General features: G+C 49.0%; 4 protein-coding genes across 7 annotated transcripts; 2 read left to right on the top strand and 2 right to left on the bottom strand.

Annotated features, from left to right (window-relative positions):
• The first annotated feature begins 1,294 nt into the window (after positions 1 to 1,294).
• Positions 1,295 to 11,080, top strand: P2RX5 (purinergic receptor P2X 5). 3 transcript variants are annotated; one of them, XM_056506841.1, is made up of 12 exons: positions 1,295 to 1,564; positions 3,521 to 3,671; positions 4,021 to 4,092; positions 5,543 to 5,618; positions 5,934 to 6,030; positions 6,340 to 6,420; positions 6,904 to 7,042; positions 7,602 to 7,738; positions 8,001 to 8,094; positions 8,579 to 8,644; positions 8,985 to 9,067; positions 9,456 to 11,080. In XM_056506841.1, exons 1-12 carry the CDS (start codon positions 1,428 to 1,430, stop codon positions 9,529 to 9,531), a joined length of 1,209 nt encoding a protein of 402 aa, XP_056362816.1. In that variant the 5' UTR covers positions 1,295 to 1,427; the 3' UTR covers positions 9,532 to 11,080. The 3 variants fall into 3 exon arrangements, with proteins under 3 accessions (XP_056362816.1, XP_056362815.1, XP_056362817.1); XM_056506840.1 differs by having other exon boundaries at positions 4,021 to 4,140; XM_056506842.1 differs by lacking the exon at positions 9,456 to 11,080 and having other exon boundaries at positions 8,985 to 9,071.
• A 485-nt stretch (positions 11,081 to 11,565) lies between these two features.
• Positions 11,566 to 12,390, bottom strand: EMC6 (ER membrane protein complex subunit 6). Its single transcript, XM_056507019.1, has 2 exons — positions 12,214 to 12,390; positions 11,566 to 12,116 (listed from the first exon to the last, which is right to left on the bottom strand). The coding sequence occupies exon 2, from the start codon at positions 12,072 to 12,074 to the stop codon at positions 11,742 to 11,744; it is 333 nt and encodes a 110-aa protein (XP_056362994.1). The 5' UTR covers positions 12,075 to 12,116; positions 12,214 to 12,390; the 3' UTR covers positions 11,566 to 11,741.
• Positions 12,391 to 12,472: 82 nt separating this feature from the next.
• On the top strand, positions 12,473 to 16,295 carry TAX1BP3 (Tax1 binding protein 3). Its single transcript, XM_056507018.1, has 4 exons — positions 12,473 to 12,600; positions 14,054 to 14,173; positions 14,456 to 14,533; positions 14,735 to 16,295. Exons 1-4 carry the CDS (start codon positions 12,562 to 12,564, stop codon positions 14,870 to 14,872), a joined length of 375 nt encoding a protein of 124 aa, XP_056362993.1. The 5' UTR covers positions 12,473 to 12,561; the 3' UTR covers positions 14,873 to 16,295.
• A 238-nt stretch (positions 16,296 to 16,533) lies between these two features.
• On the bottom strand, positions 16,534 to 23,430 carry CTNS (cystinosin, lysosomal cystine transporter). 2 transcript variants are annotated; one of them, XM_056507015.1, is made up of 11 exons: positions 23,059 to 23,420; positions 22,797 to 22,870; positions 21,965 to 22,043; positions 21,314 to 21,398; positions 21,121 to 21,224; positions 20,132 to 20,263; positions 19,302 to 19,401; positions 19,089 to 19,208; positions 17,896 to 18,066; positions 17,578 to 17,695; positions 16,534 to 17,217 (listed from the first exon to the last, which is right to left on the bottom strand). In XM_056507015.1, the coding sequence occupies exons 2-11, from the start codon at positions 22,858 to 22,860 to the stop codon at positions 17,087 to 17,089; spliced, it is 1,104 nt and encodes a 367-aa protein (XP_056362990.1). In that variant the 5' UTR covers positions 22,861 to 22,870; positions 23,059 to 23,420; the 3' UTR covers positions 16,534 to 17,086. The 2 variants fall into 2 exon arrangements, with proteins under 2 accessions (XP_056362990.1, XP_056362991.1); XM_056507016.1 differs by lacking the exon at positions 21,965 to 22,043 and having other exon boundaries at positions 22,996 to 23,430.
• Positions 23,431 to 23,589: the final 159 nt, after the last annotated feature.

Below are 23,589 nucleotides of genomic sequence, written 5' to 3'. Positions count from 1 at the left end.
AATGAGTGTTTCATTCCTTGTGACACTGGTTGTGATTCTCCTGTGATTTGGAGCAACTTCACTAAAAACCAGATCCATCTGTTTAAATCTGCTATGGAATTTAAGGAGGGTGAAGGACAAAATTTTCATAAAGCCTGAGATCTTGAAAGTGATCTTCCCAGGGAAGGGATTTGTGCAAGTGGGTTTATTTTTCTGCCTAATAGAAATAAAAGGAGATACAGGAGCACAGTAATTGTTAATGGCAAGCAGAGGTCAATTAAAGGAAATTATATTTCTTAAATGACTTTAGCAATTACTGGCTCCTTCTGTAGTTCATTGCTGCAGTGAGCTGGGGAGCAAAGGAAGGTGCTGTGTCACTGGACTGTCACTGGCCTTGTGCTGTTGGTCTCTCATGGAATTGGGGCAGCTCCAGAACCATCATAAATCTGAAATCTGGAGCCTTTGCTGCTTCTGGGGCACTTGGGGTAAGCTGAGACAGGCCTGGCTGGGAGCCTCTTGCCCACATTGCTTCCTGAAAAAACCCAGGCTGCTCATCCTCTTTGTCATCTGTGCTTGTTTCCCCAAGTCCAGTTCCTGGAAAGCATTGATTTACCCTTAGGCACATGCAGAATTTATTCATTAGTTCCTTAATTTGGCTTAGGTGTGAAGGTGTAGAACCAGCAGGTATTTTGGTTGACTGTCAATGACCCTGGTTCTCAATGCTCATGCAAATTTAAGAAATCAGAAACTTAACCCAATGTGTTGTCATCCTGTAAAGGTTGAAGAAAGGCTTTAGTCATGAAGGAATGGTGAGAGGCTGTACCTGAGTGCCCTTGGCAGCTGCAGCTGTGAATTCTGTGAATTCTGTGAGCTGAGCTCTGCTCTCTGCTGACAGTGGCAGGACCTGAGGGAATGGCTGCAGCTGTGCCAGGGAGGGTTGGGTTGGGCTGGATTTTAGGAAAAGTTTCTCCCAGAGAGTGATTTGCATTGACCAGGCTCTCCAGGGAATGGGCACAGCCTGACAGAGATCCAGGAGTGTTTGGGCAACACTTCCAGGCACTGGGTGGGATTTTTGGGGTGTCTGTGCAGGACTAAGAGTTGGACTGGATGATTCCTGTGGGTCCCTTCCAGCTCAGCACATTCTGTGACTGTGTGAACATAGATTCACACTATAACACATCCATTCTAAAATGTTTATGGGGGAGAGAATAAAAGCTGGGGGCACAGCTGAGAGGGGAGAGGGGCTTTCCCAAGGGATGAATCAGCTGGAAAGCAGCTCAGGAAGGATGTGACTGCACTGCTGGGCTCTGGCTGAGCTGCTGCCGGCGAGCAGCTGAGAGAGGGAGGAGGAGGAGGAGGAGATCAGGGCTGGTGTGTCAGGTTTCCATGCACTGCACGTGTGGGTGGTGCGAGCTGTGCCTGCTCCAGCCACGGAGCGAGCTGGGAGCATGGGGCAGGTGGCTTGGAAGGCTTTATTCCTGTCCCTTTTCGATTATAAAACGGAGAAATACGTCATTGCCAAGAACAAGAAGGTTGGGGTCCTCTACAGAGTGGTGCAGCTCTCCATCCTGGCGTACCTGGTGGGGTAAGAATCACCCTCTGCTGCATGCTTTGCTGTGATAAAGATGGGTTTTGCTGTGTTAAAGATGGATTGTGCTGTGTTAAAGATAAATTAGGGTACTCTGCACACAGTGGCAGCCTGATTTCAATGCAGATAATCAGACAGGTTTCTACAGCTGCATTTTGTAATGTCTAATAGATTATACCTGATTTTTCACCTGCTACAGATGGCTAAATTCAGCTCTACTTTTCAGATGAAGGTCGTGTTAAAAATAGACCTAATGACTATGGCTTTGCACTGCATTATTTATGCCTTTATTTCTATATTTTGTGGGAACAGTGCCAAACCCTACTGCTTGACTCCTCAGGAAAAAAGAGCATTAACAGCCAGGGTGCTGAGCCTTGGGGCACACCTGTGTTTTCTGCACAGCATCAGGTCTAGATGGGAGGGAAGGAGGCAGAAAATGAGGATTTCTTTGCTGGAGTGGGCTGCAGCAGCCAGGCTCGTGGGGGCTGAGGCAGCAGGAATGTTGGCTGCTCTGCATTCATTTCAGAGCAGGGCAGCTTGGCTCAGGAACAGCTTGGGGAAGGCCCAGTTCTGCAGCAAACTGGTCCCACTGGTGTGCAATGGGCACAGGGATTGTCCCTGCTCAGACCTGGAATTATCCAGCCTGTGCTGGTTGAGTTGCTTTTTGAGGCTTTTCAGACTGTGACACCCAACTCTGTCCCCTCACTGTCTGTGCTCCTGGGTCCCTTCACCTTTCTCACACCTCCTGTTTCCACTGATTAAATATAGCAGAGTCATTTTTACGTGCTGGGTGTATTTATAGCAAGCTGTGCAGTCCCAGAGCCTGCTCCAGTGAAGCCTCAGCAGCCTGGCAGGGACTGGCTGAAAGAGAAATCCTGTGGATAACATTGCTGAGCACTAAGAGATGCAGTGTGGACAGGGAAGGGCTGTTTTCATCCTTTGGCGTCTATTGCAAACCCTTGCCACTGTCACTGATGGTGATTCCTTACAGGAACATGTCCCTGCTCAAAGGCTGGCTTGGGGTGGGGATCATCAAACCCTTCTGGATTAATTCTTGGATGTAGCTGCCATTTCTTCATTGATTCACTGCAGAAAATGCAAGGATCTGCTTTTGACCCCTCCTGGGAGAGGAAATCAGTGTTCTTGGGAAAAGGGGAAGCAGGAGACTCCCCAGGGGGGGAATGTTGAGGTGCAGGTTTGTCACACGTGGCAGGTGAAGGGCTGAGTGCCACCAGGAGAGCTGTGCCACAGATCCAGCCTCTCTCCCTCTCCCAACCTGCCCCAGCACCCTCAGCTTCTTCAGGGGTGATTTATTGTCATTAATACTTAGCAGTATTGTGGGGGGAGCTGGAAGCATTTCATCTGAGCCAGAGGTTTTCACCCAGGGAAATGAAATTGCTGCTGCATGCCGTGGGGAGAAGGCAGCAAAGCCTTTCCCTGATGGCTCAGCAGGGCAGCAGCTCTCCCAGGGTGCAGGCAGGTGTTCCCATCACCCTGGCTTACAAAGGAGCCCGTGTCCAGCTGGGAACAGTCCCTGCAGGTTTCTGTCAGGAGTGCCCAGCTCAGCTGCAGGGGTTCCATCTGTGGCACATCCACAGTGGCTGTGTGCTGAGAGTCCTGCACTTAAACCAACACAACCAAGGCTCTGCCCTGCAACCTGCAAAAGCCTCTGCTGCTTTTCATCTTGAAAAAGACACAGCCCTGCTCTTCCTTTCCCTTTCTGAGGCTGCTGAGTGTAGCACAGATGGAGGCTTTGTTTGTTTACCCTATGACCTGTTATTACACGTTTCTCCTCTACTGACAAGCACAGCTTGTGTCCAAGAGTTTATCATTTATTAGCAGTAGCAGTTGCAGAGGCTTTGGTGTCATTGGCATGTTTTGATTTGACCTTGGTGTGAATTTCTCTGTCTGACTCATCCCCTGACTGCCCCTAACGCTGCTGTGTTCACACAGGTGGGTGTTTGTGGTCAAGAAAGGCTACCAGGACACAGACACGTCCCTGCAGAGCTCTGTCATCACCAAGCTGAAAGGGGTGGCCTTCACCAACACCTCGGAGCTGGGGGAGAGGCTGTGGGATGTTGCAGACTATGTCATCCCTCCCCAGGTTGGCATCACCCCTGTGTGGGTGCTGAAGTGATCTATCCAGCTCTTCCCTGAGCTGGGATACAAGAAAGTGGTGCTGGAAGGGGTTTTCTGGTGTGAATTTTGTTTTCATTTGAGATGCTGGGGGTGCTCTGCCTGCCCCCCAGGACCGTGGGCTGGCTCTCATGGCTGTGTGTGCACCCACAGTGTGAGGGAATTCATCCAAACAAATATCCACACAAAGGGTGATGTTGTATCTCAGCCTGAAAACTGTGAAGAGAGGGGGTTGTTCTCTTCTGGAGTGAGCTTCATGCTCCTTATTACAAGTATTTAAAAGTAAACCAGGTTTTCTAACTCTTTGTTTATTGCAGGGTGAAAGCGTCTTCTTTGTCATGACAAATCTGATTGTGACCCCAAACCAGAGACAATCCACATGTCCTGAGGTAGGAAGAACTGAGCCCTTTGACCCTCAGACCCCTGCAAAACCAGGGGTAAGAGCTGACAGAGGACTTCTGGAGCAACAAAGAAAGGAAGGATGAAAGACAAGTGGTTTTTTCCTGGAGTGTGATAGCTCAGTTGGGAAATTCCTGTAAACCTGGGAGGCTCAACTGTCTTAATTTCCAGAAGCACTGGTCATGTAGAGCCTTCCTGACTTTTGGTGGTGTTGAATTTCTGCCCAGCTGGATATCAGACCAGGCAGTGATTTCTCAGGGTTAAAAACAGGCCCTGGGACTTTTCACAACTTTGATGTTGTGAAAAACGAAATTCACTTTCCTGGTAGAGTGTAAAAGGCTTAATAAAAGACAATAAGAGATAAAAATAAAGCAAAGGTTATAACGGCCCAGTGCTTTGACATCCAGCCAAGAACACCCCTGCTGCTTTGGAGACACCCCATAAATTTATCAGCCTGTTGCATATTCATAGACCTATCACACATTTTCAAACTTTTTATAAACTATTTTCCTTATTCCAGGAGCTGTTTCACATGGCTACTCCTTGAGTCTGCCTTTTTAGAGCATGTGTGTTTCTTGGCTGTGGTTTTAATTTCTTTTTCTTATTAGTCTTAATTTGGGCTGTAGTCTTCAATTTTTACTGATGGCTGGTGCTTTAACTGGTATATTAGTATAGGTGTCTTCACTGGAGGTTATCCAACCAAGCAGGTAGCTCACTAAATACAAAGACATTTTATCAGCTTCTGTTACTCCTAAAGAAAACTGTATCTTAAAAACCATTTCAACACTACACATACAGTATCCACCCCAATATTTCCAAAAAGCCAATGCCATAATATGTATTTGTAACAATGGGATTCAGAGTAGTTTATGGGGTGGGGAAACATTTTAAGAGCCCCATCCTGGAAAGTGCTGAACATTCAGGCTCTCATGACCTTCCAGACAAGGGGTGGGGGCTCAGCACCTCCCAGAACACGCCCTGAAGGCCAAAGGCATGAGGAATATCCTCAGTGGAGCTGTTTGGAATGGGCTGGAGCCCGGGGGAGGAGGTCTCTGCTGTGCAGGGAGTGCTTTGTCCATCTGCTCCATGGCACAGCTGGCTTGGGCAGGCACCACAGGGGCAGATTTGGGACAGAGGACCTTGTGGCTCAGATCCAAGGTAGGGTTATCTTAAAGCAAAGTGGCTCCTGCCTGGTTTTGGTGAGTACTAATGTTGGTTTTTTTCAGTCTGCCCCTCTCCAGACTGAGCAGAACCCAAAATCAGGAAAGTGTGGCTGAATCCTGGTGCTCCTGGTGGGATATGTTTGCATGACCCACAGTTACCAGTTCAGCTGTGTGGTTTTAGTGCTCACACAGAATTCACCCACATCAGCAGCACTTTCTCATCCCTCTGGCTCTGGTGTCCTGTCACACTCTCACTTGTGTCCTTTCCCCCTTGCAGAGTGCCAGCATTCCTGATGCCCTGTGTGAGAAGGACACGGACTGCCTGGAAGGGGCGGCAGTGGTGGCTGGCAATGGTAAGGGCAGTGCCCCTGTCTGTGCTGTGTCTGGTGTCCTTCAGGAGCCCCAGCCAGATTTCTGATTGCAGAGAGCACCAAGGCCTTTCTTTTCTTTCCTTTCTTTTATTAAGATCCCTGCCTTGCTTACAGCTCTGTGGTGGCTGGGCCAGGGAACCCTGGGCTGCTCAGAGGCACAACAAGAGGTGTTTGTTCCAGCTGAGAGGCCCTTTCACAGCAGGGAGGAGAGGGAAAATCCTCTATTTTCACATGCCCTGTAGGCAAGGAGAGGAGGTGACTGCTTGGTGTGACCTTTTCTGTGATGTCTGCTTGCAGGGGTTAAGACTGGCCGTTGTTTGAAAGACAGGGGCAGCACCAGAGGGACTTGTGAGATACTGGCCTGGTGCCCAGTGGAGAAAAGATCCAAGCCCAAGTATGTGTCTGGTTTGCAAGCTTGAGTTGCTTGGCTTGTGTGTGACCCAGGGCAGTTCCTGTGTCCCCTCTGCTTGGGTGCTTGCTGGAATGTCCCTGCAGGACTGGCCCTCTGCTCCCCCTGCTTCTCTCCCTGGCTGTTCCCAGCTCTTGGGGTGTCCCCTGAACCTGCACACTCCTCACCACTGTGGGGGAAGTGGCACAGCTGGCCTGGTGCCATCCAACCCATTGCATGAAGCTGCTTCTAAAATGGCAATTCAAGATTTCACATGTGGGCAGGGGACAAAGAGAACAAACCTTTCTTTTCCAGGAAACCCCTTCTGGGCAGTGCAGAAAACTTCACTGTTTACATCAAGAACTCCATTCGGTTCCCCAAGTTTAAATTCTCCAAGTAAGTGCCACAGGTTCCTTAACTACTCCTACAACAGATATTACTTCTCCTCCAGGAAAATGAAGTGCTTGGAAAAGGCTGGCAGAAAATTTAAAAATATTTGTTTGCCTTTTCTGCTGCAATGTGAACAAACTAAAGCAGCATAGAAAGGTGCATGTTCTGGCTCTTATCCTGAGCTCAGATAGGCATTTGTAGAATCCCATTGTTTTTTCTTGAGAAAAACAGGTGGCCCTGGAGCAGTGTGGCAGTCTGGTCTGTGTGAGTCCTTTCTGGAGCCCAGATTCAGCTGGCCAAGTCCTTTCCTGGCCAGGAGGTCATTTTTGGGGGACAGACTGCTTTCCCCAGGCCAGCAGCAGGGACACTTGCAGGGTGATGAGGCTGGTTTGTACAGAGGGTGCTGGAGAAGCCTCTTGTCTCTGTAGTCCTGGTGCAGGCAAGGACACAGGGAGCCAAGGTGGACATTTCCCTGTTTCCCACGTGCAGGATGAATGTGCTGGCAACTGACAACGAGTCCTACCTGAAGAGCTGTCGGTACAGCCAGGAGCATCCCTACTGCCCCATCTTCGTGCTGGGGAACATCGTGCGCTGGGCTGGGGGAGACTTCCAGGAAATGGCCTCGGAGGTAGGAGTGCCCCTGGGCTCCAGGGGCTCCCCAGCTGGCTCACTGCTACTGGGGGCTGTGAGGAGTCACTGCCCAGGGAGCTGCCTCCTGTCCAGGCTGCACTGAGAGTCAAGCTGTCCCATTTATCCTGTCCCCAGGGAATGGGGGGGTCTCCAAAAGGGCTGGTTGGGTCAGTTATCTTCTGTTCAGAGCTGTCCAAACTGCTGCTCTGCTAGTAGGGATTCTTTGTTTAATTTCTACATTACTTCACCGTTGGTTTAAACCACGAAAATCCACCCCTGCAAAAAAGATCATTTTCTCCACTGAAGTGTGGAAATGAAATCAATGTCCTGGGATGAGAAACCTCAGGATACCAGCACATGGAGAAGTGCGGTTATAGAGTAACAGCAGGATTAATATCACACACCTGAACTCAGCCCAGCCCAGTGTGCCCCCTTGTCTGTGACCAGAAGTGCTGTTTCTTGCCCCTGGGGAAAACCTGCCCAAGGGTCTGACAAATTTGAAAACACTTTAAAGCTGAATTAAGCTTAAACAACTCACCCTGTCTCTCTCTTTTAAGGGTGGTGTGATAGGAATTCAGATTGAATGGAACTGTGATCTTGATAAAGCCCCTTCTGAATGTAATCCTCACTATTCTTTTAGCCGGCTGGATAACAAGTCTGCAGAAACATCCATCTCTTCTGGCTACAACTTCAGGTGGGTGCAGAGGAGGCCACAGTGCAGTACCACAGCTGGGCTGGGCTGCTTGGACTTGCAGGTGCTGCAGGTTGGCAGTGGAGCAGCACCAGCCTGTGCCAGGCACTGCCACAGCCAAGCACAGAACGCTGCAGAGGAGGGAGGGAGGTGGAGAGTGCTCCTGGCAGGCTAGAGCTGGCTTTGATAAGGCACCAGCCCTGCTGGAAGGGCTGAGAGCATTCAGAGGGGCAGGTGGATTAAACCCAGCATTGTTGTATTCCAGGTTTGCCAAGTATTACCGGGATGTGGAGGGGGTCGACTACAGGACGCTCATTAAAGCGTACGGAATCCGCTTCGACGTGATGGTGAACGGCAAGGTGAGGCCCAGGCCACAATGTCCCAGAGCCTGGAGACAGAGAAAGTGGAGGGAGGCAGCTCTGAGGTGAGGACAGCCTCTCTGGCTTGTAGGAAAGGGCTTTTCCCATCCATCCATGTGGAGCTAACCCCATGCAAGAGAGATCACCTGGAGTGCAGCTGAGCCTGCACCTCCTCTCCTTAAAACCAGGCTCATGTAAAGCCCAGCAGAAATAAATGAGCCCCAGAGACTTGCAAGTACTGCAGAGAGAAAAGAAGCCAATCCAGGGATGATGCAAGCTCAGAAATGCAGCCAGGGACAGTCAGATGTGAGGCACAGAGACCTTCAGCCTCCAAGACTGTTCCCTGCAAACCCCCGTGGTTGTGCCTGGGAACAAAACACACCCAGAGGCAGCAGCAGCAGCTTCCCCAGTGCAGTGCCACACCCCTGAGTTTGCTTTGTGGGTTGTTCTCTCAGGGGTGACTTCATGACCTTTCCTCTTCCAGGCAGGGAAATTTAACATCATTCCCACCATTATCAATATCAGCTCGGGGCTGGCACTCATGGGAGCTGTAAGTAACTGTTTTGTCTTAAAATAACCCCAGGGGACCCAGACCTCAAATGGGATGAAAACGGGATGGGGTGTTTAAATCTTCTCCAGCAGAATATTTATTGCTCAGACTACTCAGCCAGGTGTGTGTCTGTGTCCTGCCTTAAAAGCATTTAATAAACCTGGTAGTCTGAACACCCCAACAGGGGGTATATAATATATACATGCCCTGGAAAATGCATGGAGAATGAAGGAAAACATTGCTTTTGCAAGTTATTCTTTAATTAATGTGCATTACTAACAAGATCAGAACACTTCCTCTTTTGTTTCAAAGATAAAACACAAGTTCTTTCCCTTTACAGGGAGCTTTCTTTTGTGACCTGGTGCTGCTGTATTTGATCAAGAAGAGTAACTTTTATCGAGGCAAAAAGTATGAGGAAGTCAAGTAAGTGGGGCCTGGCTTTGTGTTAAAAATTATGTCTTTTTGTTAAGAGTGATAGAAATAGCAGGAGATACAGGAGCACAGTTCCAGGGAAATATATTCTTCCAAATTATTTTGGCCAAGTTATTGGCTTATTCTGTAATTCTGCAGTGAGCTGGGGAGCAAAGGCAGCTGCTGTGTCATGGTTGGGCTGACAATGGCCTCGTGCTGTTGGTCCCTGATGACTGAGGGTGGAACTGGGACAGCTCCAAGAGCCTCATGAAACTGAGATCTGGAGCTTTCCCTGTGTGGAGGGGCCTTTGGGGTGAGGTGAGACAGGCCTGGCTGGGAACATTTTTACCTCCTGAAACAAACCCAGGCTGCTCACCCTGTCCCTGTGCTCATTTCCCAGGTCCAGCTCCAGGAAGTCCTTGTCCAGCCCTACACTGAACGGCAATCAGAGCCCAGACCAGCTCGGCGGGCTCTAGGCACAGCAATGGCTCTGCTGGACTTGTGCTCCAGGAACTCCACACAGGTGTGGCATCACACCAGCACTGGGAGGTGGACATAGCCCAGATCAGGATTCCCAGAGAGAAAAAAACATCCTCTAAGGACTGCCTTTCTCCCTGAGATTTCTCTGGTATCCTGAGCTTGCAACAGTGTGTCGTCACTATGGATTTATAAAAGGATTTTTATAAAAGGACAAAGAAGGCACCAAATGAATGTTTTTATATCCAGTGATACATATATCTGTACTTATGCCAATAGCCAGCGTTGTCCTGTGGCTGTGCTTTGCTTCCATGTGCAGAAAAGCTGTGATGGGAACCACCACTGGCACTTTGGGAAGGGCTGAAGCTGAAACCCAACCTGTTTCCTGCTCTGCTGCCTTGGCAGCCACTGCCTCCAGCTCCTGCCTGGGTGATGTGACACCAGGTGTGAAGCAGCAGGACTGCTCTGCTCTGGAAGTGCAGGGAATGTGGCATTGGAGCAGCTCTTGGAGCTGGGAAGGGGCTGTGACCCTGCAGGGCCTGAGGCAGGGGGGACAGTCACTCTTTTGGGGGTTCATGCACTGAGAAACAACGTGGCCCTGGAAGCACCTGCACAGGTTCTGCCTCCTTTGTTCAGTGCCTGGTTTCATTTGCTCAGGATTGTCCTTCCTGCATCACTTCCTCATTTCTCCTGGTGGGCAGATCTGGATGGGGCACTCAGTGCTTGTTTCTCACAGTTTCTTCTGTGCTGCAGGCTGGAAAGGGCAGCCAGGGACACAGGCTGTGCCAGCTTCCTCCAAAAACACCAACAGCAGGCAGAGTTAGAAGAAATCTGCCTGCTACTTCAACACCAGTAACCTCCAGGAAATACAAGGGCTCCTCCTGCAGCATCTGAGGGTGGCATCAAATGGCACCAGCAGCTGCACCCACCTCTGCTTTAACTTCTTTAAGGCCATTATTCTAAGGTACAGGTTCATCCTAAAATTCACCTCTGCAGTGGCAAACTCTGAACCCAGTCACTGACAGCAAACCCCACCCAGTCTAGTTCCCCCCCTCTGCTTCTGTGTATTGAGCAAAACATGGGGCTAGGAAATAGAATTAAACAGTGGATTCATTTAGGATAAGCCATGTACCTCTGGTGCTCTGATCTCATCCAAAGCCTTCTCTCCATGCCAGAAGTCTCTCCTCAAGGCAAACACAAGTCACCACGTGGGGAACTGCACAACAGTTACCACCACAGCAGCCCAGGCTTTAAGAGTCAGGGTTTAACTGGAGTTGAGTAATTTCTAGATGGTGAAACACAGACTGAACCCCCTGTGTGACATCAGGGCCTGAAGACCAAGCAGTTCCTCCAACGTGCAAAGCTGACTGTGCTGTGCTGAAGCCATTGTTTTAACTTACCAAAACATCCTCCTGTGAGAGGACCAAAGCAATTTCCTGAACCCAAGTCTTCAGACCTCCCAGCTCCCCTAGAATGTTTCCTTTCTTTAGATTCTGTAACACAACTCCTACAACCCCTGCTGATAATAAAACATAAGTTTCCTTCTCAGGAGTTTCTTGACTTTGACTTTTCTTTCTCCTTGTGTTTCATGTTCAGCAATAAAATGTGTCACTTTAGGCCAGTGTTCCCCAGGAGTGTTCTGTAAGTTTTTTTCAGGTCACACCACCTTCTCTTAGTGACAGTGATGTGAGCAAATCAATGAATCACTTTTGCAGGAACAGGGACCAGTGCCAGTGTCATTTACTGACAGCAGTGGTGAAAGAGAATATTTGCATATACATTTCTGTATCAAACCTTTATATCCACTTAAATATTTTCTTGTGTCAGTGGAATTATTTTAAAGTTAATTAATTATGTCAGAGTGGTGTATTTGTGTGTAGAGACAGGAAGCCCATCCAGAAGAGGTTGTAATTGGTGTGTGCATCCAAAACACTAAAGATACAAGGGATTATATGAATCAAATCCCACAACTGTGCCTGTTCTTAAGGACAGAAATTACCCCTTAAAAAGGAAACAAATACAGGAGGCATCCAAGCGGTGCTTCACATTCAGTTTAATTAGAACAGTGCTACTGATTAATTTGTACTTGGACGTAATTTACCAACAGCATTAACGACACGAGCTATGGACAACAGTTTGGAAGGTGGGCTGGCCTATTGTGTAGTGACTTTTGGCAAGAGTCCTGCTGCTCCGCTGGCGCCGGAGCCGCTCAGTACACGTGAACCATTCCGTACAGGAAAGTCCAGAACAGCACGTAGGTGAAGAGCCCTCCCACGAGCCCCCCCGTGAACAGCGGCCTCCGCGACTTGAAGTACTTGTTCCACCGCCGCCCGGCTTTTAGCACGAGCAGCACCGAGAGGAGCACGGAGGCCAGGAAGTAGAAGATGAAGCCGTGCAGGCCGGTGAGGCCGAGGATCCCGGCCGTGGCTCCCGACAGGGCGGACACCGAGGTGCGGCAATAGTCCAGGATGGCCGCGTTGCCCCGCACCGCCGCCTCGCTGATGAACTGCGGCCCCTCGCGCTTGGCCACCACGGCGGCCATGGCTCCGCGCCGGGCTCGGGCACCTCCTCGCTCGCACCGACACTGAGGTGAAGGAAACACACGCTGTACGAGCCCGCCCGCCCTCAGGCCAGGGGAGAGCCCCGCGGGCCCACCCGCCCGTCCTGCCCTTCCTGCGTACCTCTCATCCACAGCGGCGCGCAGCCCCGCCGCTCCGTCAGGCCTCGCACCGTGCCAAGGGACCGCGCACAGCGCCCGTCACCGCGGGCCGCCCGCCGGGCCCGGCCCGCCCCGAGCGCGCCGCCGCCACCGCCCGGCCGCCATCTTGGCCTGCGGGCCGACGGGACGCGGCGGCGCGGGCGGCGCGCCGGGAGCGGGGCGGCTCCGGATTGGCTGATGGGGAATGAGGGGCGGGGCCGGATTGGCTGATGGGGAATGAGGGGCGGGGTCGGATTGGCTGGCGGGGAGCGCGGGGCGGGGCCGGGCGAGGCGCTTTTGTTCGGGCGGCGGCAGCGGCGGAGGGGCGGACATGGCGTTCGTACCGGGACAGCCGGTCACCGCCGTGGTGGTGAGCGGGGATGGGACCGGGCAGGACCGGACCAAACGGGGGCGGCACAGTGGGATGGGGGTGGCAGGGTCGTGGCGTTCGTACCGGTCACCGCCGTGGTGGTGAGCGGGGACGGGAGGGGCGGACATGGCGTTAGTACCGGGGCAGCCGGTCACCGCTGTTCGAGGGTACCGTGCCGGAGGCTGCCGGCGGGGATGGAGAGGGCGATGCCGGTGGTGCCCGGGAGCGCCCCGCGCGCTGTCAGCGGTGCCGCCCCGGGGATGCTCCGTCGAAGGAACGGGCTCAGGGTGTGGGACAGGGACACCGGTGCGGTGCCGCCCGGCAGCGCCCTGCGGAGGGCGGAGGTGCCCGGGCAGCCCCGGTTCGCGGGCGCAGGGTGCGGCCGCTCGGTCCGCAGCGCCTCCGGCCCCGGTTGCCGCCGCGGGGGCTGTCAGATTGTCCGTCCGCGGTACCGGCTGGGAGAACAGAGGGGAAACGGAGGGACCGAGCCCTGGCCCGGGCTGCTCGGGCGTTGCTTGAGAAAAGAGGGAGCGAACCCCTCCGGGACGCGCGTTCTCCCGGTGCCGGGACCTTGCGGCGCTCGGTGCGGTGCCCCCTGTGCGAGGGCAGGGGCAGGATAAGCACCTGCTTGTCTGGGTGGGGTTTAGGAAGCAGAGCTTTTAAAGTGAGATAATGGCTTTAATCAACACGCAGCGCAAGTGAGGGATTCTGTGCTTTCCCCTGGCTGGAATGGTAACTGGGGTTGTGCTTGGGTGTGTGGCCCCAGCTGAGGACACGGATGCTGTGCCCAGGGAGTTTGGAATTTAGTAGGAAAGTTCAGGGTCTGTGTGACAATGCTGTGAGAGGAGAATCACACAATGGTTTGGGTTGGAAGGCTTGCCCATGAAGGCATCCAGCTCATCCACCCCCCTGCAATGAGCAGGAACATCTTCCATTAGATAGGGTTGAAGCACCTTTTGAGAGGTTTTTGTGTCAGTTAAGACCATGGCTTTTCACCCTGGCTCAGGAATTGGACCAGCTGGCATTTCTACAATGCTGACAGAATGGACAAAGCTGGTCAGATGCCTTTGTGCATCGGGCAGTGAGGAACCTGCCACGGGTTATAAAAGTTATCCTGAAAAAGAACTGTCCTAATAATAGGTTGTTATTTCTGCTGATAGGACTAGCAGGATCATAAGGCATGTGGATAATGAGCAAGATGAGGCTGGTCATGAGTGGCTGCTGGTTATCAAGGCATGAGTCATGTTTAAAGAGACCTGCTCTGGTTTTAGTGTTGTTCCTTTCTGTCCCCAGGCAGGCAGGAAAGCTCTGAGTCATTGAGGTGCTGGACTGTGTCCTGGGATCTCTGTGAAAGACAATCTAACTGGATCCAAAGCATCTGTGTCTGAAATGCACTTGAAATTTCTTCCACTGAGTCACAATACTCAGCTGTTTTATCTCTTTCTCTTTCCAGCAAAGAATTGAAATACATAAGCTTCGTCAAGGTGACAATTTGATTCTGGGATTCAGCATTGGGGGTGGCATTGATCAGGACCCTACTCAGAATCCTTTCTCTGAAGACAAGACTGACAAGGTCAGATAATCTTTTTCTGTATCAACTCCCTCTCCCAAAGGCTGAGATACCCAAATCATCATCTGCCCTCTACCACAGCTACTCTGTTGCCCCATTATCACTTGCAGACTGAGGTTATTCAAGTGACTTCTCCACCTTTTCTATTTTCCAACATTGCACAAGCCTGTTTTTAACTAAAATCTTGTAATACACTACAGAGTTTTTTTTGCATTGTCAGTCAAATGGCCCTTGAGTACTGAATCCTCCCATATTTAGTAGATGAACACTTAATTTTTTTCCCAGGGTATCTATGTAACAAGGGTGACAGAGGGAGGCCCAGCAGAAGTTGCAGGACTCCAGATTGGAGATAAGATCATGCAGGTAAGCACCAAGATAAAACAGTACTGATGTAGTACCAGCTGCACAGTGCAGGCAAGTATCTGCTGGGGAAAATAATCTTCAGGACAGTTTGTGGAGTTTATAAATAAACTGAGCTTTGGCATAACCATATCCACTACGTGGTTCTGATAGGACACCTGTGAGTCCCTGCACCTGCCTCATTTTATGGGCTTTTTTTGCCAGGTGAATGGCTGGGATATGACAATGGTGACCCATGACCAGGCCAGGAAGAGGCTGACCAAAAGGAATGAGGAGGTGGTACGGCTGCTGGTGACCAGGCAGTCCCTGCAGAAGGCTGTGCAGCAATCCATGCTGTCCTAATCCATCATCCAGCTGGGGAGGGGGTGGGGAGGGAGATGTATAGACTGGTATCAAGGAAAGAAACAAATATTAGACTGGAACAGGTTGTCTGGAAGGAGTGCATGTTCCTATCTGTGGTAAACACTACTTTTTTATTTTAATTTCTTCTGGTGTAACTGGCAGTAGTAAAACAATACTCCCCTCAGCAGAGTGCTTCTCTAAAGTCTGCCCTGCAGGTACATGGCAAGACTTCTGTAGTCATGGCTTTCAGGACAGGACAGACCCAAGCTATCTAAGAGCAACTGGAAAAGCCTTAAACTTGGACAGGATTCTTCTGTAGCATAAAAGCTTCCTATTTTAGGAGGAAATGTGGTTTCTGCTATGGGAGACCAGAGGGTTTGCTGTGCCTAAGCTTTTAGAAGGGAGCTGTCCTGTTCCCCCCCCACTACCAAATTCAAATGCCAGAGTTAAGAGCTGCACAGTGCTGTGGGGAGGAGCACTCTACTAATCCTTCACTGTGTGCAAGATAGAGAGAGTGGCTGAAGGGTTTGGGGCATTACAGTTTCTTGCAAAGATTCCCTGGACAAAGCAGCCTCTTCAGGCAAGAAACAGCTGAGTAACACACAAGTGTTACATCAATGCCTGTGATGGACACTACAGTTCAACCTCAGTGGCAGGATAAAAACCTGAATTCTCCTTATTCAAAATTTGAACCATCAGATTGAGTTTAATTTAAAGGAATGTGGAGCAGGAAACAAAACAATGTTCCTAAACTTACCAGAAATGCTGCTTGTAGCTGTAGAGTTTTCAGTTCTTCATTCCACTACTATCAGACTTGAAATGGGAGGGATTTTGGTTTGTCTTTTAGAAGACTGATTAAATCAGTGATTTATTGGATGGAAGAGATGAATATGCCAGTAATTTGCAGAAGTGCCTCTTGACCAAATTTAAACTTCTAGTAGGATTAAAGTAGGTTTAAATCAACATGCCACAAGACTGAAGATTCTTGCTGCAACCCTAAGACCATGATCTAGCATCCTGTGGTTTGTTAGCTTTACAGTTATCCAAAACCTGGAGTTTTTAATCCTCTTCAGCTGATCTATACATATCTATAGTTTCCTTAAGCAGCCTTGAGGTAAGCTGTTGTAAATAGAGCACAAGGAGGTGCAAAACTAATTTATTCAGTACCTTACTGCTGTGCCACATACATTGTGATTGATGCATCTCAGACTGTTCTGTGCACACCAGCAGATGCCTACTTACCAATTTTATATCTCTGGAATTACTACAATCCTGCTTTGGGAGTTTTGTAACTTAAGAATTCAGTAGTAAATTTTAAGTCTTTCAAGCTGGAGTTATTTTTGTTACTATAAAGATACACTGCTATTTGTACTGCTTTTTTCACTTGATTTTACACACAATAAAACAAAATTGTTTTTCCTGAGCTGTGTCTCCTTACTTTTAAGAGTGCCACACCACTTGGGTGCCTCCAGCTGAGACATTTTTTTTTTGCTCAAGAGTAGATTATGGAATTACTGAGGTCAGTATGGTCTGGTTTCACTGGTGGGGAACTGTCAAACCTCACCTGGGATCTAGTTTTCCTTAGATTGACACCTAGAAAGACAGATTAGGTTTTAAGCATTCAAATATAAATGCATAGATTCCCTTCTAATTACTTGTCATACCACTTTTGAAAGTGCTTTCAGTGAAATAAGAATATAGTTTCTGTTTGATAGGATTTTTTTTTTAATAAAGAGTTCAAATTGTAATATTTGTGCATTTGTTACCAACCTCATTATTGTGATGTACCACTGTGGCCAGCCTGAGTGGTGGTGGACTGTGAGCTGTCTGGGAAAGGTCAGCAGCAGCACTTGGATCCACAGACAGTCTTCAGTCATTACTTAAAAATAGTAAGTGGTTGCTTAAACGTGATCTCAGATTTTTTGGAAGACAGAATTCTGCTCTTTGTGCTTCACCTCCAATCAGAAAGACATCACTTTAGTCTTTCTCTTCCCTGTGGTTGGTGAAAAAAGAGCCATGTGTTGCTTGGACAGCTCCCACTGACTGTGTGTGCAGCTTCAACAGGCACGAGTGTCCCATGTGCAGCTGAGAGCTTGCTGTCCTTAAGGCATCTGGCAGTCAGTGCTTGGCAAGGCAAGTTTGTGTTCCAGCCCAGAGAGGATCAGGGTAGGGACAAGTTCAGTTTAAAGTTTTAGTCTCCACAGGTGGTGTTTGTTATTCACAGGGTTCATAGCCTCGTCTCCTGTACAGGCAGTAGTGCTGGGCCATGAAAACAATGTCAAATACAATGGAGAAGACACCCAGGCCAAACTTGGTTGGATCTCCAAAGATTAACCTCCACTCATCTGTCAAACACAAAATTAGAGTTAAGTCTGACTCCTCAAGTGTAATCTTGTCTTAGAACACTTCAGAGTTCATGTCCATTACCTGGACTGCTCAGACACACCTAAGACTGCAGTGAACACCTTATGCCAAGCTAATTAATAACTGTTCCTGTGGTTTCTCCAGGATTGCTACTTTATTTTATATCTTGAGGGAATATGAACAGCTTCTTTATCCTTTCTATAAGAACAGCTCCCCACAACACAGCACAAACATCATTCTTCTGAGATAACCTACTGCTTTATATCTGCTTTGTAGTGGGACCTCCCACCCCATTAAACACTCCATTAAGACAGGCTCCAGCACCTCACTTCCAGCCTTACCATTGTTGTATGACTGCAAAAACATCTGGAGGAGGCTGAAGCTTCCACCAGTGAAGTCCAGGAACACGTTTCCAATGCTCCATCCCTCAGTACTCTTCCGACGGAAATTCATGTAGGCCTGGGAGTGTGACAAGAAGTCTGAGTGTCATGCACAGGCATTTGGGATTGACTTTCTAGCAGTTTTCACTACAATTCTACTGGTTTGTCACTATTAATAAATAATCATGGGTGGTTGTATCTCTTTAGACTTTCAAGAGCACACACTGCAGGCTTAGGGTGGCAGGGATATGGAATGGAAGCAGAACAGTTCACATTTACCTGTGGGAAGTATTTTATCAGTGTGACTGCCAACTTAATGTAGGAGAAGCAGAACAAGAACTGCAGCCATGTCATCTCCTCAGCTGCAGCCAGGAACAGCGTTGTGAAGGTGAAGATCCATGCAAGTGCCAGGAGTCCAACAACAACTTTGGATACTTTTTGACCTGCTCTCTGAAATAGAGGAACACAGATACATTTTGGCCAGGTCACACATCCCCAGACAAAAAGATACTTTGCTCAGGACCCTGCAACACTACAGTCCAAACCTGTTTAACCAGCCAGGCTGCTACCACAGGAGAACTTTAAAATTAAGCAAGTGCTACAGCAACCAGCTGGAGGTTTGCAAGATCTGATGGGCAATATTCATATCAATAATTTAAAACACTGCTGTCCCTAAGCAAGGGGGAACAGTATTCTTGAGTATTTATGGTGCATAATCTGTAACAGATCTCCAAAATTCAATCTGATGAGATCAAGAGTTCCTGTATGTACAAAAAGCTGATAATACTATTTTGGCAAAAGATTTATTGTTGCTTTCTAATTCTTCACTAGAAAAGTCTTTAGTACCTGGGAATAATGACAGATGGGCTGTTGGCAATTTTAGGTTTAGCATGACCAAAGGAAGAATCCCAAGAGAGAAACAGTTAACATCTAGAGAAAATTGGCCTGTTCAGATGAGAGGCTTTTACAGTGAAAATTAAACAAAGAACCACTTGACTGGAACAATCAGTCTCACTTGAAAAGGTGTGAATTATGAGAAGGTGTTTACAGCTGTTTTAGGAAAGAAATTGAAAAAACCTGTGTTTGAATTGCAGGGAGTATCCAAGTCCTATCTTAGCTTGAAGAATGCTCCAAGCAAACAGCAAAGCATTTGTGCTGTGAAGAGCTGTAATCTATGTGTTGGCTAGAGATCTGTTTGGGAACTTTCTGAACCTGGCTGTTTGCCTCAGTTATTTTGAGTCCCTAAGGAGTTTACTTATGATCTCAGAACGTCCATGAGGCTGAAGTAGATAAGGTTAGTGGAGGTGCTGCTAGCTCAGGAAAGCTGAAGGCAGCTGGACTGTGAAGCCTGGCTCCTGGAAAGGCTGGTGGAAGGGCAGAGAATTGAGATTTTGGAGCCCAAAGGAGCAGGGAGGTGCCCGGCAGAGGGAGCTCTGGCAGAGCCCACAGGTGAGCCCAGCACCCAGACTCACCTCGTAGATGCAGCACTGAATGATGGCAACGAGACTCAGGGCTACTGCGTGGAGACTGAAGAAAACATCATTGATGGCCACAGGGTTCACCCCGCTGGGATAACTGACCAGGAATTCCTCCTGAAGGTAAGAGAAAGCAAAACCAGCCACGTGCATTAACTCCCTTCTGCACATACCCACCCCCAGCATGTGTTAAGAGAGAATCATGCTCACCTTAATCAAGGGAATCCAGAAGAGCCCAACATTAAACACACTGTATGCTATAAAGCCAGTAAGGTTTAATGCTAAAAAGTCAAAGCTTAGTCCAACAACACTAGAGAGGGGAAAAAAAAAAAAAGAGAACCATGCATTAGAAAGTCACAGGCAGTTCCAGGGACAAATTGATCCTGGACTGTAATGATTTATAGGCAGTTTCTAGTATAAGCAAAAGCTTCAAGGCATTGTGACCACACAATGCTGTGAGTTCATCAGGAATCTGGGTGAAATAACAGAGCTCCCATGGATCAATTTATGTCTCTGCTCTTTAACTGCACCCTTTCATGAGCTCTGACTGAAAAGCCCTTCCAGCCTGAATCCATAAAGCACAAGTGCATCAGTGCCAGATCAAATGGTTTCATTTTCATATATGATAATGTTCCTTCTTCGAGTCACTTAGCACTTAAGCCAGGGGAACTGGCCTAATGATGACACTACAAGGAGGTGTCTGAGAAACAGCTCTCAAGGCTGGTAATCTTTGAAAGTGATGATCACAGCTGACTCAGCCAGATGATTTACAACATGGCATCAAAAGGAATGGGGAAGTCTCCTCCATCACAAATTCATATTGGATGCCAAATCTTAGGATCAGGTGTTTTTAGGATGCACTTGGTTTCCCTCTAACCTGCATATGTAAAAGCTCATTGGGGCTGCAATTATTCAGATTCTACCTTTGCTTTTTTTCTCATCTTTCCATGGATAATTCCCCATAACCAAGATGGATGTAACTGAAGCTATGAACATGATTTGCAGAAGTGCTTTAGTGACTTGCAAACACATCTCTTTACCTTTTCCGTCGCCAGTTCTCAAAGAGTTGAGGATAAAAGGAGATGGACCAGGCGAGGAAATAGATCCAGCCAATCACCTCATCAGCATATCTCACTATGATGCTGTGAATCACTTGAAATTGAATCCTAGGCCTGATGGTTAATGCAAAAAGAATCAGTTAATTCAGGCTTTTTTTCAGGAGATTTTACCTTGCTCTGCTCTGAGAGAGGAAATAGAGGCCAGGTGTTGAAACAAGACAAAGATTTGGCTGGTTTCAGCTGAGTTGCTCCTCTTTTAATTTGTGACCTTGTTATGTTTGGGACAGCTCCCACTCCTGAGTCTTTCCTTTCCATCCCTTCACCATGGGAATGTTCCCAAGGTCACCTTGTGCCTGTGGTTTGCACTCTGTCACCACAGGGTCTGTTAGGCAAGAGCAGAGCTGCACTCCTCATGATCCTGCTGCCCTGTGAGAGTTCCACGTGCTCACCTCTGCCTTTGTCTCCAGTCTCAAAAGCAGAAGCAAAACAAGGAAGTGAAACAGGAGTATCCTGTTGCTGTATCTGTATCTGGGCTACAAGTAAATATAATCCAGCTTTCTCCATCTGGTTAGGCTTTTCCTAGGAGGGAGAACTGGCATCTCTGAGGAGAGGGCTCCCCTAACTAATGCACCCCAGGAAGTCCAGGACAAATGATGCACAGTATCCCACTGGACACTGACAGCCAAATGCTTCCCAGAACAAAAAAAAACTGATATGTAATCTTCATACTTTTGGGAGACACTATTACAACCACACTAAGGAGCCATGAGAACTCAGTCATCTTGTAATTAAATCTAAGACACCACTCTGCTTCTGTGCCCTCTATTTATCTGAATACTTGGGAATTTGCTGCAGGGTTACCCCATCTTCTTAACTGCATCCCACTCATGTCCCATTTAATTCCTAGGATAGCTACCCCAACTTTTAGGAAGCTACAGGATAGTAAGTAGAACAAAAAACCAGTTTCTCACCCAGTTAAGTTGGAATTATTGGCATAAAGGTAAACTGTTACTTGTCCCACATCATCTGCTTTCACTTGGAAGTCTGCTTTAGTGTGACCTGCAGGGAACTGTACCTGCAAGGCAGAGAGAGGGAAGAAAGAGGAGTTGCACCATAATAACAGGAACTTTTTGCATCAGGTTACAAGTCTGTGCTGTCACTTACCTCATCAGGAAGTTCAACAATGGTGCTGTGTTTTGAGGAATGTGTAATATTAAGAGTTATCACCAGTGTTTCATTTAGTGGAGCCCTGAAAAAGCAGAACAAACAAGTTAGGTTGGTGCCTGAGCTCAGAGGTTGCTTTGGGGCTGCAGGGGAGCATCTGCTCAGTCCTCTCAGCAATGAGCAGCCCACACACAACAGAACCTGCTCATACTCAGAGGAACCAGCACCAAAGTGTGTGAGTATTGCATTGGTTCTTTTATCTGACCCAGTGATGGTTGTATGGCCATATTGTACCTCCCTCTTCTCCACACAACTGGCAAAGTCACCAAAGGATCATATGATTGTATCCTGTCCTTGTGCTCATTACCCCTTGCTGAAACAGGGCAGAAACAAGGCACGTGTACTTGGGGTGAGGAAGGACGGAAATTACAGCAGAAAGGAAAAACAAAACAAATAAAACCTTTCCAAGTGACACAGTCCTGCACTGCTTTCCTAAAGACCTCAACTGAGCATTTGTCTAGGATGTTAATCCTTCTAGGAAATGCAAGTTTCACTTAAGCATCAATTTTCAGAAAGGGAAGAGCTATAAATACACTTATGGAGGACAGCCCGTGTTTCACAGGGAAAGTAAAGCTGCAATCACGATTTTACCTCAGAGAGATGGTGACATTTGTTGAACTTCCACTTTCTAGAGAAACCACTTCAGGGACTGACAAGACAATGGCTCCATCTGTGGGGGGGGAAAAACACCCACACGAACATTAATTGCTGTGAACAACTCCTTTAGAAGAACAACCTACTTTTTTTGTGTCATAGACATTTTACCCATTGGTCCCTGCAGTATCAGATCAATCAGATAAGTGTACATGACAAAAAGCAAAGGGGGAGCTTATTTCAAGGCAACCAACCAACTTAAAAAGAGAAGTAAACCACTGTCACTTGAATATGTTGTAAGGAAGTAATTTAAATGCTTTAAGTGCAACAAAAAAGGTCATGCCAAGGGGAGGTTATAGGGTACTGCAAACCCACCCTGGTTCTTGATGTGATCCTGGTGATCTAGGAGTCACAAATGCCCCAAATTTAATATAAAATTATTTTATGGGCAACAAATTCAAACCAAGTACCCAGATGTCCAAGAGAACGTACATTTACAGAAACAGAGAGAGATAGAGGTTGCACAGGTTGGCCTAGACACTTTTTTTTTTTTTTTCTGTTGCCACACAGTGTTCATAAGAAGTTATGTGCAGAGGAGCTCCCCAGTATTTAATCTGCAGAAGTGATTTTGGAGCATGAGGTGCACAAGCAGCGCCTCAGTACAGCGTAGGAGCGCAAGAAATTGAGGTAATGTGTGAGAGAAGAGCTGGTGGGAAGGTGGCACAGGTATCCCCGAAGAGATGTAATGGGATAAATAAAGGGCTGCCCTCGTCCATCTCTTTCTGCTCTGGTGCCCTGTGGGCCCGAGCTGGGCTGACCGAACACTCACCGCCAGGCCCCGGCAGCGCCAGCGAGAGGCTCAGCAGAGCGGGGAGCAGGTATCGCGTCCTCATGGTGGAAAAGCTGCAGAAAAATCAGAGAGAATCTTTCCTCAGCACCCACACGGCCACACAGCCCAACCCCTCCGCTGGAAGCCGCGGCAAACAGCTGCACCACGGCCGCCAGCCCGGCCGAGGGACCCTCAGCACCCCTCGGAGGGCACCGATCTCCCCGTCCCTCTGTCTGTCCGGCCGCCCTGGGCATATCTTTACCTCAGCGCGGCTCCCGTGGCGGACCCGTCCCACACCAACGCGCGGGACTACAAATCTCGGCAGCCCCCGCGTCCCCGCCGGACCCTCGCCGCTGGCGCCGCGCCGCGGTGCACGCTGGGACTTGTAGTTCTGCCGCCCTTTCCTCCGGAGCTCCGGCGGAGCGGAGTAACCGGCGCTTTGGAACGCGCCGCTGCCGAGGCGGCGGTAGCGGGGAGCGGGTGGGAGCCCACCTATTTCAGTGTCCAGCGCCGTCCCGCTTCTTCCCTTTTCAGCTCTCACGTGAGGCGATGGCCTGTGGACTCCCCGCCCAGCGCCCACCACGCCGCTGCGGCCGCCCCTGGGGGCCATCTTGGGTGTGGCGGAGCGGTTCATGAGGGGGGCAGAGTGTGAGGGGGGGACAGGACAGGCTGAGCGCTGTGGTGGTCTGATTTTGATAAAAAGCGTGGTTTAAAGCTGCGCGGGTCAGCTGAAGAGGAGGCGATTTGTCACTGTCACAGTGGAGGGGTAGTGGCCAGGGAGGGCTGGGGGCAG

The sequence above is a fragment of the Oenanthe melanoleuca genome, chromosome 19 (assembly GCF_029582105.1).
Source record: "Oenanthe melanoleuca isolate GR-GAL-2019-014 chromosome 19, OMel1.0, whole genome shotgun sequence".
Lineage (NCBI taxonomy): Eukaryota > Metazoa > Chordata > Aves > Passeriformes > Muscicapidae > Oenanthe > Oenanthe melanoleuca.
This window is presented reverse-complemented; position numbering and strand designations above follow the sequence as displayed.

What these genes read in the sequence shown, in the direction of transcription:
- TAX1BP3 (XM_056507018.1), top strand. Translation starts at nt 12,562, where the DNA reads ATGGCGTTCGTACCGGGACAGCCGGTCACCGCCGTGGTG. An exon ending in AGCCGGTCACCGCCGTGGTG is followed by an intron (nt 12,601 to 14,053) that starts GTGAGCGGGGAT and finishes TTCTCTTTCCAG; the next exon opens with CAAAGAATTGAAATACATAA. An exon ending in CTGAAGACAAGACTGACAAG is followed by an intron (nt 14,174 to 14,455) that starts GTCAGATAATCT and finishes TTTTTTTCCCAG; the next exon opens with GGTATCTATGTAACAAGGGT.
- P2RX5 (XM_056506840.1), top strand. Translation starts at nt 1,428, where the DNA reads ATGGGGCAGGTGGCTTGGAAGGCTTTATTCCTGTCCCTTTTCGATTAT. An exon ending in GGCAGTGGTGGCTGGCAATG is followed by an intron (nt 5,619 to 5,933) that starts GTAAGGGCAGTG and finishes GTCTGCTTGCAG; the next exon opens with GGGTTAAGACTGGCCGTTGT. An exon ending in GGCTGGCACTCATGGGAGCT is followed by an intron (nt 8,645 to 8,984) that starts GTAAGTAACTGT and finishes TTCCCTTTACAG; the next exon opens with GGAGCTTTCTTTTGTGACCT.
- CTNS (XM_056507016.1), bottom strand. Translation starts at nt 23,430, where the DNA reads ATGAACCGCTCCGCCACACCCAAGATGGCCCCCAGGGGCGGCCGCAGC. An exon ending in AGATCGGTGCCCTCCGAGGG is followed by an intron (nt 22,871 to 22,995) that starts GTGCTGAGGGTC and finishes ATTTTTCTGCAG; the next exon opens with CTTTTCCACCATGAGGACGC. An exon ending in TTGTTGAACTTCCTGATGAG is followed by an intron (nt 21,225 to 21,313) that starts GTAAGTGACAGC and finishes TCTGCCTTGCAG; the next exon opens with GTACAGTTCCCTGCAGGTCA.
- EMC6 (XM_056507019.1), bottom strand. Translation starts at nt 12,074, where the DNA reads ATGGCCGCCGTGGTGGCCAAGCGCGAGGGGCCGCAGTTCATCAGCGAG.